Source organism: Martes martes (genome assembly GCF_963455335.1).
Source record: "Martes martes genome assembly, chromosome: 14".
Lineage (NCBI taxonomy): Eukaryota > Metazoa > Chordata > Mammalia > Carnivora > Mustelidae > Martes > Martes martes.
The window spans coordinates 55701627-55718370 of record NC_137902.1 but is presented as its reverse complement, the minus strand read 5'-3'; the positions used below and the strand labels follow the sequence as shown (position 1 = coordinate 55718370).

At 41.7% G+C, this 16744-nt stretch overlaps 1 protein-coding gene across 1 annotated transcript; it reads right to left on the bottom strand.

The window, feature by feature from the left end:
* Nucleotides 1-625: 625 nt before the first annotated feature.
* On the bottom strand, nucleotides 626-16540 carry SAR1A (secretion associated Ras related GTPase 1A). Its single transcript, XM_080822568.1, has 7 exons — nucleotides 16424-16540; nucleotides 11761-11834; nucleotides 11517-11636; nucleotides 11023-11088; nucleotides 7983-8086; nucleotides 4595-4726; nucleotides 626-2950 (listed from the first exon to the last, which is right to left on the bottom strand). The coding sequence occupies exons 2-7, from the start codon at nucleotides 11816-11818 to the stop codon at nucleotides 2834-2836; spliced, it is 597 nt and encodes a 198-aa protein (XP_080678694.1). The 5' UTR covers nucleotides 11819-11834; nucleotides 16424-16540; the 3' UTR covers nucleotides 626-2833.
* Nucleotides 16541-16744: the final 204 nt, after the last annotated feature.

Below are 16744 nucleotides of genomic sequence, written 5' to 3'. Positions count from 1 at the left end.
ATATATAAACATAGGACCCATGGCATCATTTTAGTAACAGGGACATTAGTTTCAATCACAAGATGCCTCTAACACTTTTAATACTTGGTCAAAAAGGACCTGTTGCCTTTTGCTTCCATTCTATTTGTCCCATTGCTGTAGTTTTAGAATCTCATTTGGGTTTTCTAAAAACAAGGCTTCCTACAAACCTGGTAAATGCACAAGCACACATTTCATTCCTTTCCCTGTTTTAACAAATGTAGCACTCAACCGAATTTCTCCGATCTTGTATAAAATGGTGAATGGTAAACAGCTAAACTGGCCCCAGTCCTTACTAACATGTTAATATGAGATTTTGCTTAAAAAGTACACCACCAGTCCTGGGATCACCACATGTCCGAAGCCTCTCAAATGTACCAAGTTTACGACTTGCAATGAAATGTGTGAATTGGCTTAGCCCTTTTTTTTTTTCTCCCAGTAGCAAAACTTGTCTCTCATAACCTTTGTAAATATTTCTTTCCCTAAGTAGGAAACAACTTTTGCTTCATCACCCCCACCACACAAACAACAAATGTCAAGACACATTCAAACCCAGAACAAAGCCTCGCAAATAAATGAAAAAATAAATGGCACAAGAAAGCAAGTCTGTTTTAACTTTTTATTAAAATGCTTAGGATACAGATTGACTTTCTTTTGTAAATGACTGTTTTAACTTTTCCTGAAATAGGACACATATGCACTCTGATAAAACAGAATGAAAAGTCTCAATTCATGGGAGTTCCTGTACAAAGCTCTGATCCTCTCTGTTAAGAGCCAAGCTCCTCACAGCAGCTTCTTTTGCAATCTTTTCATAGGAACAGTGTTTTCTGTGGAGCAGGAAATAGACAGATGCCAGACTTTTCAATCCCCTCTTTCTCCAGTGGCCAAAATAAACCACTTTCACAAAGAGCTGAGCTGTGTAGAATCCATAGTTTTCTAGCTTGCTACGAAGTGGTCAGGGACAAAGAGGAAAAAACAAAACCAAAAACGAGAAAACTAGCGCTGCAATCATACTTCTCAAGTCTCTGGATAAAGAAGTATGGGTTACCTTTAGCCAAAGGAAATTAAAATTATGCAAGTTAACTACCTAGTTCATTCACCATTAGCTACATTTGTTCATTTAAGGCTTTCACCCTTTCCAAACCAACAGTTTTGTTGCAATCCAGCTATGCTTACTAACAGAGGAAAGGCAAGCTCTTCCCAGATTTATCCTTTACTGAGCCTCTGCATTTGTACCTGGCAGTGAGAAAGTATCCTTTCCTAATAGGTCAGTCCTGAAGACTGACAATGAGAAGTCCATTAAAGAGTAACACTCCTACTCACCCCTGGAATATTACCCACACTTCACTACCCTCACATTAGACACCAAAATTCCACTGAATTTATTTCAAACTTTTGCATCATAATTTTGTTTTAAGGAAACTACTTGTAATCTCTCATTAAAGAAAAATGAAGATATCCACCCATTTTAAGAGAGGGTCTAAGATCCCAAAAATCCAATTTTACACGTGGCACTAAGAAAAAGGAATGCTATAAAAATGATCATCACACGACTGGGCATGCTGAGGTTTTTATACTGAGCTCTTAATGACAAGTGACGCTGGCGCAGAAAGAACAACACTACACGAAGTCCTCAGTTTCCCCAGCTTATTTCTGGCATGGAGAAAGGCAACTTCATACCACAACACCCCCCCGCCAAAAGTAACCTAGAAAAAGAGCTCATGAACAGTCCCATAAAGAAGCCAAATCTTGCACATGAGAATTTTAAACCCCACTAAATAAATCTTTCCTGGATCCAAACAAATGCTACAAACACCAGGTTTTTAAGTTCTCAACTCACAGAATTAAAAGCCCTTCAACTCTAATTGCCCTGGGTGACTCACCTATCCCGAAAATGTTCTCCTAGACTCTGTGCAAAGGTAACGGACACACACCTGTAGTATAGGACAACATGGGGGATGTTCTCTTTTGATGCAAAAGTCATTTTTTTTAATAACTGAAAATGAAAAAGGTGCTATGGAAAGATAAAAGCAAAGACTGCCCGAAATTTGTAGCTTTGTAAGTAAAAATAATAAAATCACCACTCTATATTGAACTCCTCCACAGCGAACCAACCATCTGCTCTACACACCAGGTGAGGAACAACCCTGGCTGACCACAGTGGAAACCTGCCGCTGCCACCAGGCCAGCCGGGCCCTCTCCTGCTCCTCTGTGCACAAGGTTGGCGCCACCTACCACAAGGCAGTCAGAGAGCTGGGGAGCTTTGGCTCACTGACCTGCTAACTCAACAGGACTAAGTTTACTCAACTGAGCTCTGGCCTCCAACATGTTTCATGTGCATAATTTTATGAAGAAGCTAAATGCCATTCACTAGACCAAAAAAAAAAAAAAAAAGAATACAAAACTCTGGACCAAGTAAATTTTGAACTCAGAAAGTTAGGAGGGACACCAATGACATTAACAACACTTTCTTTAAAAAATAGAATCACTTTCTTTGAAATCAACCACAGTGGTGAGACGTGTTTTTCTTTTCAGGTGCCCCAGGATGGCACACAGCTTTACCCAGCAAATCCTGCCAACTTCCAAGTCCCGGGATGCTGAGCTGCACCAGCACGTGGGGCAGCGTTACCTCCCGACAGTGTGGAGAAGAGCACATGTCACCACTGGGCGATGAGAGAGCTGACAGAGACTCTCCGCTTCTCAACGCCAGACACGGTTGAAGAGCTTTCCTTGTTCTATTAGAAAAGTTCATGAGGAAGCTGTGAATAAGATCAGTCCAGAGAAGGAAAACTCTTTTATTTTCACTGTCCAAACATCAGTCAATATACTGGGAAAGCCAGCGGAAGCCCTCGCCGTAGCCTTGCCTCTTGAGCACGCTGCACATGAACACTTCCATGGGGCGGGCGTTCAGCTCCTTCAGGGTCACGTTCCCCTAAGGGAGGTAAAACCAAGAAAGGCCTGTTAGCATCCCCATGGTGGAAAAGCTTGAAAGGGTGATCACAAATCACTCTCTTCATTCCTCAAAACCAAATGGGAGTAGGAATTACTTATAAAAATGGGGTCAAAGCCATACAGATTATCTTCCCCAGAGCGTCATGCTTTCAAGACAAAACAAGCAGCACAGTTCTAAAGAGCCTTTACTTTGAACACACCAGCATCTGGAAAGTTACGGCAGCTAACCAAGAAAAAGGCCACTAGGACCCACAGAACCAGCATGCTCTTTGATGGAGAGAAGTCCAAGACTCTTGGAAATAAGGACATTCTTGGGGCACCTGGGTGGCTCAGCTGGTTCAGCACCACCGACTCTTGGTTTCGGCTCAGGTAATAATCGCAGGGTTGTGAGATCCAGCGCCATATAGGGCTCCTCATTTAGTGGGAGTGGGCTCAAGATTCTCCCTCCCTCCGCCCCTCCCCCCATCACACATGCTCTCTCTCTCTCTCTCAAATAAATAAATCTTTAAAAAAAAAAAAAAGGAAGGGTGCTTGGGTGGCTCAGTGGATTAAGCATTTGCCTTCAGCTCAGGTCATGATCCCAGGACACTGGGATTGAGCCCCGCTTGGGACTCCCCGTTTAGCGGGCAGTCTGCTTGCCCCTCTCCCTCTGTCCCTCCCCTTGCTCATGCTCTCTTTCTGTGCGCTCTCTCTCAAATAAATAAACTCTTAAGGAAAAAATAAAAAAAAGAACACTCTCATTAGCACAAGCATTCAGAAACCAATAAATTGTATCAAGGAATTTAAGAATTCATGTTGTGTAACACTCATGCAGAAGAGGGGAAATTAAATTAAAGCCAGTGTTTCTAGAAAGAAATAGATAATCAAAAAGAGATAACACTTAGAAATAAGAAACCATAAAAAGAAAAAAGTCAGAAGGTTATCAGAGATCTCAGAAAAGGAAAATTTTTAAAACTGATTATGCCAAAACTTCAAGCTGAAAAAAACAGAATTCCTGCTTAACTACTGCTGATCTAGATTTTCTCTCTCACAAGCACTGCAACAAGTTCTCCTTCCAACTGCAAACAGCATATAACCTACTGATCCGGGAGACTCAGGTTCTATTCCTGGTTTTATCACTGACTTGTTGTGTAGATCTGAACAAATCACTCTCTGATTTTCCTCATCTTCAAATTAGGGATCACAGTCCTACCTCGCTCAGCAAGGAACACTGACGATAATCCAGTGCTTGGGTTTCAGTGCTTGGAAAGTGATCATGAATGATCACTCTTCTTCATAACCTGAAATCTCCAGTCAAAAACAAAACTGATTTCTGGTTAAGGCGGCCTTCTTCAAAAAAGATTTCTCTGAATGAGATGTGAAAGAGAGTCAGAAAATTCTTAAATTGGTAAGCCTAACTTTCCTCCCAATTTCTTCATCCTCATATACCTGAGGAAATTTTCCTCAGACAACAGTGAAAGAACAGGCTCTTGCCTTCACAGTGACTACAAATCACCTATGGCAAAACCAATCCTAGGCCCAGTTAAACTTTTGAAAGACAAGTAAAATCTAGATAGTAAAACATGAATTTCTCAAATGTTGTGAATTTCCTTAATAATATGTGCCCTGACGATTTTTCTCTTACCTTTCCTGTGGTCTGTCCATAAAGCCCAAATATCTCACGGAGTTTTTCTTCACTGATCGCATCTGTTCTGTCAATCTTGTTGCCCAAGATCAGGATTGGCACATTGGATATTGTTTCATCAGTCATTAGTGCCTAAAAACAACATAAAGGAAGAGCTAGGTGAGAATCTATGAAGGCCCAGTAGATCATAAAAACCACCCGGGCCTTCACTTGTCTACAATGAATCAAATGTAAAGAGAAATATCTAATCGTCTTTATACCTCAGCGATGATCTAAAAATCTTGACATTATACAACAACACTCTTAATGTTACATAAGAAGCCCCTAAAAATTACCTTGACATTTGGTAAAAATCCCCTAACAGCCTCAAAACAATTGCAGCTTAAGGCTGTGCCTATTTACAAGGCAGGAGAACTGCCTCAACCTTAACTCTGAGATAAATCACTCAACCACAGACCATCCTCAGGCTCTCCACTGAGCACGGTCCTAGAAGACTGAATGCTCTGACTAGACTGAATGCTCTGGCTACAGAGTCTCAGGAGGGCTACAGGAAGTCCCCAAGTGTACACTGACTGCTCAGTGAGTGCAAAGCACTATCTCAGGCACTGAGAGGAGTACAAAAAGAAAGGTAAGACATATCCCTGGCCTCAAGAAATCCTCACTCTATGTTCATACATCTATCAGCAAAGCAAAGGAACTGTATGATTAAGTGTCACAATGAACAGGGACAGAATACAAATACTAACAGACATTCGGGGAAATCAAACGGCAGGGAAAATAATGGACTTAAGGAAAGTCTTAGCAAAGTAGAGGAACCCAAACTAGGCTCTAAAAGAGGGGCAGGATTTGAACAGATGGAAAGGAGAAGGAAGAATATAAGCAACGGCTTTACGGTAGGAAAAGAATTCAAAAAGCCACATGGAGAATTGACTGTCTTTGTATGTTGACACACAGTAATAACAGAACAGGAAGGCATGATCAACACTGCGGTGCCAGCCTAAGAAGTTAGCTGCAACAGATCCTGAAGACCCCAAATCCAGAAATTACCAGATAGAATCTGTGTGTAAGGGGGTGCCTGGGGGGCTCAGTCAGTTAAGCGTCTGCCTTTGGCTCAGGTCATGATCTCAGGGTTCTAGGACCAAGACCCACATCCAGCTCCCTGCTAAGCAGGGAGTCTATTTCTCCCTCTGCCCCTCCCACCTCCACTCTCAAAAAAAAAAAAAAAAAAATCTGTGCATTAAAAAAAACACAATGAATTCACACCAAGTATCTATGTGTGCTCAGGTAAGAGACAATGACCTAGCCTAAGATGACAGCATCCAAGGGACAGTGAGTGCAGCAGGCAGGCACTGTGGAGAAAGAAGTAAAGAGACTGATGTCTGGATGAAAGACAAGTAAGAGGGGCCTGAGCTGGCAGAGATTTCGAGCCTAGGAACCCAGTGCCCACTGACAGGAAAGCTTGGAAAGGAGAGTAGAGCTTAAGGGATAATGCACAACATACTTTTGACCATCTTAGGTTCTAGGAAATGTTAGACAAAATCAGAGTAAGGATGTCATTCGTTGATTAAATACTAACCAGATGCTACTCTATGTCTGGTGCTTTGCTAAGTGCAAGCATTTCACAAAGAACAAAACTAGGTCCCTTCTAAGTTCACAATCTGATGAAGACACCTACAAGAAAACCAGTAAAGACCAGAGACACTGATAAGGAAGTGAGTCTAAGTCCGAGAGGTCAGGGAAAGCTTCCTATAAGAGGTCATGGATGAACTCAGGGATATCCTAAAGGACATTTTTTAATTTACCAGTTAAAGTGGGTGGGGGTCAGATGAGAAAGCCAGGCAGGGACAGCCACTTGTGCATACTGAAGGAAGGACAAGTTGTTCTCTATGTTTGGAATGTAGTTCAAGGTAGGCAATAAAGAGAAAAGCAGCTGGGGAAATAAACAGAGGAAAGATCAGGAAAGATTTTATGTGCTATGCAAAAGACTTGTGGATTTTATCCAGAAGGTGATAGAGTTCTATTAAAGAATATTAAATAGGCCAATGATATGTCTGAAAAAGTTCCTTCTAGCATTTTAGAATGTGGCAGGGTGGTAGTGAAACCTCCGGTCATTCACAGTATCTGGACCACATGTCCAGGTAGATGGTCGGGAAGAGTTCCATTCTGGGAGACCGGAATTGGCAGGTGGAGCTCTTTAGTAGGCAGCATTATGTGTGAGGCTGGAGCTCAAGAGAGGTTTAAACAGGGGTGCCTGGGTGGCTCAGTGGGTTAAAGCCTTTGCCTTCGGCTCAGGTCATGATCCCAGGGTCCTGGGATTGAGCCCCGCATCGGGCTCTCTGCTCAGCAGGGAGCCTTGCTTCCTCCTCTCTCTCTACCTGCTTCTCTGCCTACTTGTGATCTCTGTCAAATAAATAAATAAAATCTTAAAAAAAAAAAAGAGAGAGGTTTAAACAAGAGAAATCCATAGTGGAGTCACTGGCATTGAGTGGCAGATGGAAGGAATGAGAGCAGCCTTGACCAGCCTGGGAGGAAGTACAGACTCTAGGGAACACCAAGGTTTAAGGGCTAAGGAGGGGAACGGGTGCCTGCGAAAGAATCTGAGAAGTATTAGCCAGAGAGAGCACACCAAAACCAAGAATGCAAATGGGAACTCAAAGAAAGAGAGAATGCCAATGCCAAGAGGTCAAGTAAGAGACGGAATGCCCTGTAAGTGATTCTACAAGAGACCAGAGCTATAGATGCAAGAAACTATACTCACAAATAAATGTGGCACAGGTTCAAACTGCCAGGAACAGGAATGCAGACAGACAGTTACAAATCAAATAAAAAGAAGAGGTGCAGGGTGACCCAGTAGGCATTAACAAAGACAACAAGACAAGAACTGTGAAGCCGAGCAAATGCAATGTTGAGGAAGGAGAAAACCTGACAGTATCAAATGCTGCCCATGACCCAAACTGACGACTGAGAACAGACTGTGAAAGTCTGTGAAGTCATTCAGTGCGAGGCGGGCAGACAGAGAGTGAGAACCCAGATTCAAACACATAAAGAACCCTTAATCTCTCTTTTAAGGTTTCACTCTGAAACAGGGACCATCCATGGTACGTGAAGGGAAAAGGCATTCACTATGCCAGGGCAACAGGCACACACTGGGGAGTGTGGGAGCAAACTGGACACAGTCACCCTATGATAGATATAAACAAAGTTAACTTCCTCAAGTTCAAGCTGAGTTTCCTCAGAACACTGAAAAGCAAGATCTTCGATTTAAGACACGTTCTTCCTGTAACTAGGACTTTTATCAAATGGCAACCGGAATGCTGAAGTACTGGCACTACTGACCTGTATTCCTTAAAAGAAACAGAGGCCAAGAAAAGAAAAAATATAATCGTACATTTAGCTCAACTTTGGATTCCATGAGGCGAGGATGATCTGCACAGTCGACCAGAAAGACAATTCCATTAATTGCTGGGAGGTAATTTTTCCAAACACGACGTGCTGGAAGACAAAGTTTGTAGTTGCATTAATTAAAAAAAAAAGTATTTTGAAAAATGTATCTATTTTTTTGTTCTAAAATGGGCAAACCTTGGCTCGGTTTCAATAGCATTCAATTCCATATGGATTCTCCAAGTCCCAACCAGAGTTAAATCAGAACAAAGGGTATATATATACTCTGATGATCCATGAACCTGATTTTTTTCAAATTAAAAAATCTAATTTTTTTCAGATTAAACAATCAAGGTTTTCTGCCTGATTTTCAGAAAAACTGCAACATCTGGCAATCCCACACATACCTGCCCACATGTCACTGATCAGCTGGAACTAAGTGCCCCTTTAGAGGAAATCTGGGCTCTTCTTTTTTTTTTTTTTTTTTTTAAAGATTTTATTTATTTGACAGAGATCACAAGTAGGCAGACAGGCAGGTAGAGAGAGAGGAAGGGAAGCTGGCTCCCTGCTGAGCAGAGAGCCCGATGCGGGGCTCAATCCCAGGACCCTGACATCATGACCTGAGCCGAAGACAGAGGCTTAACCCACTGAGCCACCCAGGCGCCCCAAATCTGGGCTCTTCTATTTGGCAAAGTTTCCACCACTCCCTACTGTCTGAAACCCAGTCACTTTGACTCAGTTAAATGACCTACCTCACCCCTAAAGCCAAATTCATCAAGATGCAAATTACCTGTCCACACACCATTTAGTCCCAAGTTAGTTCCCAACTAACCAACGTGTACGTGTACTGACAGACCCGCTCCGTCCACTCTCAGGAGATGGGGCCTGACAGGTGGTTGAAGTTCCCAAGCAATTACCTCAGTCTCCCATATTTAACCCAGGAGGTCTTATAAATTTCATTTATTTATTTTTTTGTTTATGCCATGAAGTGATAATGGTTTGAAGCCATACTTTAATTATATTATAATTTCTAAGCCGTTCATCTCTAGTACTTTCACTGGGATAAATAACAAAGCATATCCACATCAAATAGTTAATAATGATTATCTCTAAAGACTGGGATGGGGAGAGGCTGGGGAAACTTCCACTTTTTGCTTTCCATATTCATATGCTGAGTGTATATTCAATTTGTTATATGGAGCTGGAACTACTTTTCTTTTTTTTAAGTTATCTCTACACCCAACGTGAGGCTTGAACTTACGACCCTGAGATCAAGAGTTGCATGCTTTTCTGACTGAACCAGCCAGGCACCCTGAGCCTGGACTACTATTGTAAGTTAAAATTTTTAAGTTTTTTTTTAAAAAGGGAATCTCCACATATATAGCATTTTAGTAATTTCTGTAAAATGGTAGATAAGTTATTAGGATTAAGTAATTTGTTAAATAAATTTTCCTCAAACAAAACAAAACTACACGTAACACATTCCTCCCCTTCTTAATCTATCAAAACCTGAAAGCTAAATTTATCACACCGAATACCACCCTAAGTCTCAGTTCAGGAGTCTAAAAACATCTTTCCTACATTCTCAACGTGGTCTCAGTTCAGTTCTTACAACTGTATTACCTCTGAATTTCAATTTGTAAGCAGTTACAAATCTTTCTGAAAGAAGCAGAAAAGCCACCATACACCCATTCCTACCCAAATGAAAACAATACAAGCTCATTACAGACAAAAGGACACAAGATGATCTATAATCCTCCATCGAAACACACCTACTGCTAATGTTTTTGTATATATTTGTTCAATCTTTTTTCTGTACTGGTATTTTATGTGATTATGATCATACTACATATGATTTTGTGGGATAAATGTAATTATGTTAATGAAATCGCTGACTACAAAATCATTTGGATCACTCCTTAGATTTTTGGTTAAAATTACCTGGCTAAAAAATTAAAATTACCAATATTCTGTTCTTTTAACTACACTTTTAAAAAGCTATATTTGATTCAACCTAATACAATGAATGCTCTAAAAGGAAACTTCTCAACTCAATTTAATAAAAAATGAATAAATCTGACAAAATTTCAGTATTTTTCCTACTTTGCAGAATATTTATTCCCATACCTTAAATGTTTTACTCCTAAGCCTAAAGTCTTGCCAAATGTAAAGTAAGTGTCCATCAGAAAAAGATGCTTTGGTCTACGTATCTCCAAAACCCACACAAGATACCTGATAGGAATCTAGGAACCAAATGGATATGGCCTGCCTAAGGCAAAAGGTACTACAAAAACAGTAAGGTAGAAGGAAATGTTCTACCAACCGCCCCATATGGATAGAGTATACTAAATATATCAGAGTGGTCACAAGTATATCCCTGTTAGCAGCACCTGAGTGGCTCAGTCGGTTATGCCTCTGCCTTCGGCTCAGGTCATGATCCCAGGGTCCTGGGACCTGGCCCCACATCCGGCTCCCTGCTCAGTGGAAGCCTGCTTCTCCCTCTCCCACTCTCCCTGCTTATGTTCCCTCTCTCACTGTGTCTCTGTCATATAAATAAATAAAATCTTAAAAAAAAAAAAAGTATATCCCTGTTATTATTTTTGCAACTTTTGACAAATTTGAAATTACTTACAAATAATAACAATTTTCTACATACTTACACTCCATTGAATAAAGGATATAAAAGAGACATGATTGAATTTGATATTGTACTAGATCTTGCTCAAGAGGAAAAATGCTATAAAGGAGATTATGGAGACAACTGACAAAAAGAGAAATATACACTACACAGTAGATAAAAAACTTCTTACATTTGGTAACTATGTGTTACACAGAGACTAATAAATTGGAGCAAAAGGTATAAACGAGTAGAATTCTCTATATGCAACTTTTGATAAGTCTGAAAGTATTTACAATTTTAAGTAATAAGATCTCAATCATAATTTAATCACAATTTAAAAAGGTAAAAATGTCACACTGCTTAAAAAAATAGAGGGAATAAAAAGAACCATAAGTTACCAGCATTCTTCCACTGAATCGTCTCTTACCTTGTTCATGCCCACCAAGATCAAAAGTTGTAAACGTCATTCCAGCAATTGTCAGCTCTTCTGATGCTGAAAAATTGTCAAAATAGAAAAAAGACATAAACTCCTCCATCCAACAAGGCCCAGCTCCCAGTACTGTAAGCCAATATAAATGCAAAACTTAATGAAGCTTTTACCTTGGAAAGAAAAGAATACAAGGATGAAAACATTCTTAAATTATTCTAAAAAGCCAAGTTTTTTTTTTCTCCAAAGTGTCTGCTGCTTCTTAGAAGTAGATATGGGAGATGTGTCCCCTTAGAGAACTATACTATACTGAGAGTCCCAGAGGGTTAGATTTAGGGGTATGTGATCTGAGTGTACTATAAGGAATTTTTTTTCAAGTGAGTTGTCTTTTGAAACCTCAGTTAATACAAGAAATGAGTCAACTGGGGATTCATCCTCAAACCATGACAATGACCTTCAAGTATCAAAAGGTCACCTGGTATTTTCAAACCTACTCGGATGTAATGTTGGAACATGTTGGCCCAATCGGTCATCTTTGAGCATGTGTAGAAGAGTGGTTTTGCCTGCATTGTCCAAACCCAAAAATACAAGTTTTCCAGATTTCTTGTAGAGTCCTAAAAAAGAAAAAAAATTTAACATAATTTTGCTTTCTACTTACCAAAGGCTGCTTCTGTTAGATTGTTGGACGAAATGCACAAAGTTTGAAACCTATGATATATTTCAAGGAAATGGTTTTACCTAGAAACTGGAGCACACTGCTGAAGCCATTGTAGATCCACTCAAAGATGAAAGACATTATTAATGCTTACTACCTGTATAAAATATGAAAGCAGCAAACATTAGCTTTCTGAATGCTAGTATAGTTCCAGAGATGTTAATTCTTATTCTGTAGCCCTGATGCATGTTTATTGTCCCATGTTTTCAGGCGTAAGATAATAAAGATTTTGCACCCTGGAGGGAAGTCTCTGGGGTCCTCAGATCTGTACAAAATCCTGGTTTTCTACCAGTTTTCAATCTGTGATATTCCTAGGGCTAGGAGTTAAAGATACACTTTCGGGGCGTCAGGGTGGCTCAGTTGGTTAAACAACTACCTTCGGCTCAGGTCATGATCCTAGAGTCCCAGGATCGGAGCCTGCTTCTCCCTCTGACCGTTCCTCTCTCATTCTCTCTCTCCCTCTCATCCTCTCCCTCTCTCAAATAAATAAAAATAAAATCTTTTAAAAAATTTTAAAAAAAAAGATACACTTTCATCTTTTACTGTGTAACTTTCTCCTCCAGGCAGCTGCTCATTCACATTCCCTAGATACACCACAGCTATTACCAGTTAGTAAAACCTCTAGGAAATGAATCCCATCAATAATCTAGATCAAAACATCACATCGATACACTAAGCAGAAAATAAGAATGAAAAGCATATTAATCCTTCCTTGTAAACAGCTCTAAAACACAGTTACCAAAATCCTAATGGCTGACATGATTTGCCCTGCCCCACTTACCAATGACGATTCTTTTTTTTTAAGATTTATTTATTTGAGAAAGAAAGAGAGTTTGTGGGAGGTGGGGAGGGGCAGAGAGAGAGAGAGAATCTCAAGTAGACACGCCAATGAGCAAAAAGCCCCGAGCTCATGACATTGAGCTGAACCAAAAGCTGAAATCTTAATCAACTGAGCCACCCACGCGCACCCCACCAATACCCTTTCTTAAACAGTATTTATTTAAGCCCTCTTGCAGATTTGTGTCTCGACTTATAAAAAGAGATGATATCACTATTTTGGAGAGACATTAAGAAATAAGATAATCTTTTCATAATATGAGTAACCAAGACATAACCTATTTTACAAACAGTGATTTTCTTAAAATAAGAGTACTTGTTTAGGGCATAGAAATAGGTTCCTAGCCAAGTACACACCCTAATTAGTACTAATAGAAGGACCACTTTTCATACTGTTTTCCGTAAGCCTAAACAAAACAAAAGATCACCCAAAGCTACTAGAAGGTCTACATTCACTGTAATGAGCAAGAGGACCTCTAAAAGAAGTTAAGAAGGTAAGATCTAAAGCCAGTGCCCGTGTCAAAGTTTCTGAGGTTCAGCATTTCCTGGTCACTGAACTTTTGCCTCAATATCTCAGATTTGATGCAGAAAAAAAAAAAAAAAGAAGAAGATGATTCCCCCACTTTCACTCTTCTTCATCAGCAAGAGCATATGAACACAACGCTACGTTAGATGTGACCGTTATCAAATGCAACTTTCAATTAGATGTGACCAATTGTTATCAAATGCAACTTTCATGAACTTTTGTTTCTTTTACTAGTGACCTTAATAGGGTTATCCACAAAAACCCACCTATATCCTTCCCTCAAAGAATGCTACACTGGGTGCCTGGGTGGCTCAGTCAGAGGAACTGTGACTCTTGATCTTGGGGTTGTAAGTTGGAGCCCCAAATTAAGGGTAGAGACTACTTAAATAACTAAATGTGAATACATATATATACACACACACATATATAGACACACACATATATTTAATATTCATATACATATATGTGTGTGTGTGTATATATCATTCTTTTTTCTGTCCATGACTGAGTTGGTTTTTTTGTTTGTTTTTTTAAATCAGGCCTGGGCACCTTCTGGCTCAGTCGGTTAAGCGGTGAAACAACTGCCTTCAGCTCAGGTCATGACTCCCGGATCCTGGGATCCAGTCATGCATTGGGCTCCCTGCTCAGTGGAGAGTCTGCTTCTCCCTCTGCCACCCACTCCCCACGCCCCACCCCCCAGCTCGTGCTCGCTCCCTCCCTCTCTCAAATAAATAAATCTTTAAAAAAAAATCAGGTCTGACTATAAACTTTAGGGGCTGCCTAATGCTTGTTTTCTATGGCTCCTATCATGGAAAGCCAAATGAGGCTTGGGAGTTTGGGTGAGAGCAGAGGCTAAGATAAAAGCTTTTGGAAAAAAAAAAAAAAAAAACTAACTGTGGGGGTTTTTTGCCCTTTTCAGTAACATTAAAATATATTTTGGCAGGGTGCCTGGTGGCTCAGTTGGTTAAGCATCTGCCTCTGGCTTGGGTCAGGATCCTGGGGTCCTAGGACTGAGCCCCACGTCAGGCTCCCTGCTCAGCAATGAACGTTTCTCCCTCTCCTGCTGTTCCCCCTGCTTATGCTCTCTCACTCAAATAAATAAAATTTTAAAACATGTATATCAATATAAATATATATTACATATATTTGGGGAGGACAGGGACCAAATTTAGCATGTTAAATAATTTGTCTGATAACTTAGTCGGCACTTTAAGAAGTTTAATGACTTAAATACACCTACAAAGCTCCTGTTTTTAAGTTTCCACTGTAGTTAAGTAAAAAAACAATGTGCCTCTTCTCTACAATTCCCCCGAACCAGTCATCTCTCCCTTCTACTTTTCTCACTCTACAACCTGGAGAAGTGAGGCTCACCTTTACAGAGAACCTCTCTTTAAGATCCCTCCCACTCTGATCACTCCTTTAAAACCCACTGTTACATACTCATTTGTACACACAGGGTTGCAGTCAACACTTCTGCAGAGTCTTTGTAAAGTTTTACCACATCATTTTAGAATTCTTCCAAACTCAATGAATTCTCCGAAGGTGACAATGGGAAAATCCCCACTTAAGGAATTTTTTCACGGTAACTGAATTAGTTTGATTTTCCAATTTATCTTCCCTTGACATTCCTGCTTTAAAGGTCCCTCCAAAATGATTGATGGAAAAGTGCTTGAAGAAACTCTTCAGGTGATGTTAAAAAAAATAATAAAAACCATTACTGGACCCGAAGTATTGTACTGTATTGCTACCCATAGTTAAGGAAATGGCTTTGATGGTTCCTCCATCCTTGCAATCTTAGGGTTTGTAACCCTCGTGAGCAGTTCTATAGTTTTATACAGTGCCTGCACATACATCTCATTTCAACCTCACACAAATCCTACTGGGCAGGGGTCCTTAGTCTTCAATAACAAGACAAGGACGCTGACACTCCTAGGTCAGCTGGCTGAACAAAAACTGCTCAGCTAAAGAAGTCTAAGTACCAAAACTTAAACCTTCCTTTTAAAATGCCAAAGCTAAAGATCTTCCTGTTAATATTACATAAAATTCAAATCAAAATCACAAAACTGTTTTTAAAGAAACATAAAACTTCCTTAACCTACCAGCTAAACAGATGATAATCTTTCAAAGTTTCCTTCCTTACAATTTATCACACCTTCTGAATGGTATTTTAATAACCAGCATTCTATTTATCTCCTATCCTTGATCCACTCTACCACCTTATGGCATCCTGTGGCCAAATTGGCGTACTCTAAAATTTAAGAACTCTAAATTACCACAAAAGCACTGCCAATGTACCCCAAACTAAAATCTGCCAATTTCAGGACTGACATGAGAATGAAGTAAATAAAAAAGAAGAGCACTAGACAATGCCGACCATTAGCCAATAATGTATGCATTACTCTCTCTATATACTCATTATTTCTTAAGCATACTCTTTACAACTTGGAGACACCATTCCTGACAGATCTCGGAGAGCAGGCTGTTGGTTCTTAGCTAAGAAACCAAGCTTAGCTGCGGCGTAAATACCAAAGGTCAAGCCCCCAGGCAAAGCACCACAGGTCCCCCGTCACGACCTAAGCAGATGGGTCGAGGTAAAGAGAAAAGACAAGAGCAGGGAAGATTACTAACCGAGACAATTTAGTGCCAGCCCTCACAAGTGCACTCCCGGCCTCTAGGATAGAATCATGAAGAAAACACTAATCTATACCAAATGCACTCGAAGGAATTTTTCCACGTACAGAAAAGAGGAAGGAAAAGAGGAAGGTGGAAGAAGAAAATATGGGGTTCGAGACCCAGGGCATCAGACGATAACAGAGCTGAACGTCGGGAAGGGGGATGCGCACTGGACTGGGAGTCAGGAGATCCGGTTCGAACGCTCCTCTCGTTACCTATGGGGCCTTGGCCAACTCAGTGCCTCCCGAGCCTTATTATTCCCCCGCACCAAGGACAGTCATCAAGGACCCCCACCAGCCCGACACAGGGCTGTGAGGCTCCTCCGAGACGGGATGTGAAACCGTTTCGCAAACCTGAGCGCACAGTACAGACAAGAAAACTGTTATCCCGCCCAGCAGATGCTGGACCCCGAAAGGAATGCAGATCGACCCGACACCCCAAGGGCTGTCAGGGAACGGAGCAGACCGGCCAAGTCGGCCCGTCCCCACCCAGAACCAGCCCCGCGGCCCCACAGAACCGCCTGCGTGTCACTTCCCCCCCACACACACAGCAACCCCGCCTGAGCCGGCCTCCGCCCTGACCCTCCCCGCTGTCCGCCCCAGCCCCTCCCGCCGCTCGGCTCCTTCCTTCGCAGCAGCCCCCCGACTCACGGCCAAGGGGGCTCCTCCGGCGGCGGCGGGCTGCTTCGACCCTCCCTCACAGCACACAGCCCAGCAGCAACCAGCACCGCCAGCTATTCGCCGGATATACGTAACACCCCCTCCCCCGGGACTTCCGGGCGCGTGCTTGCCCCCGCCCCCTCGTAGCGTCACGGCGCTCAGCCACGCCGGGGCCTCCTATCGAAGACTCGGGCGCGGAGGGGCGGGCCTGAGGCGCGCAGAGCGATCCCGGGGGCAGGCCACGTTTGGCTCCGCCCCGCCACCGTCCGGGGGGCGGGGCGCGCGAGACGTGGCAGGGCCGCGGCTCCAGGG

Excerpts from the sequence above, each read along its gene's own strand:
- SAR1A (XM_080822568.1), bottom strand. The coding sequence starts at position 11,818 with ATGTCTTTCATCTTTGAGTGGATCTACAATGGCTTCAGCAGTGTGCTC. Across the intron at positions 8,087-11,022 it reads TCTTGGTGGGCATGAACAAG|CACGTCGTGTTTGGAAAAAT; the intron begins GTAAGAGACGAT and ends TTTGTCTTCCAG. Across the intron at positions 2,951-4,594 it reads ATGGACAGACCACAGGAAAG|GGGAACGTGACCCTGAAGGA; the intron begins GTAAGAGAAAAA and ends TACCTCCCTTAG.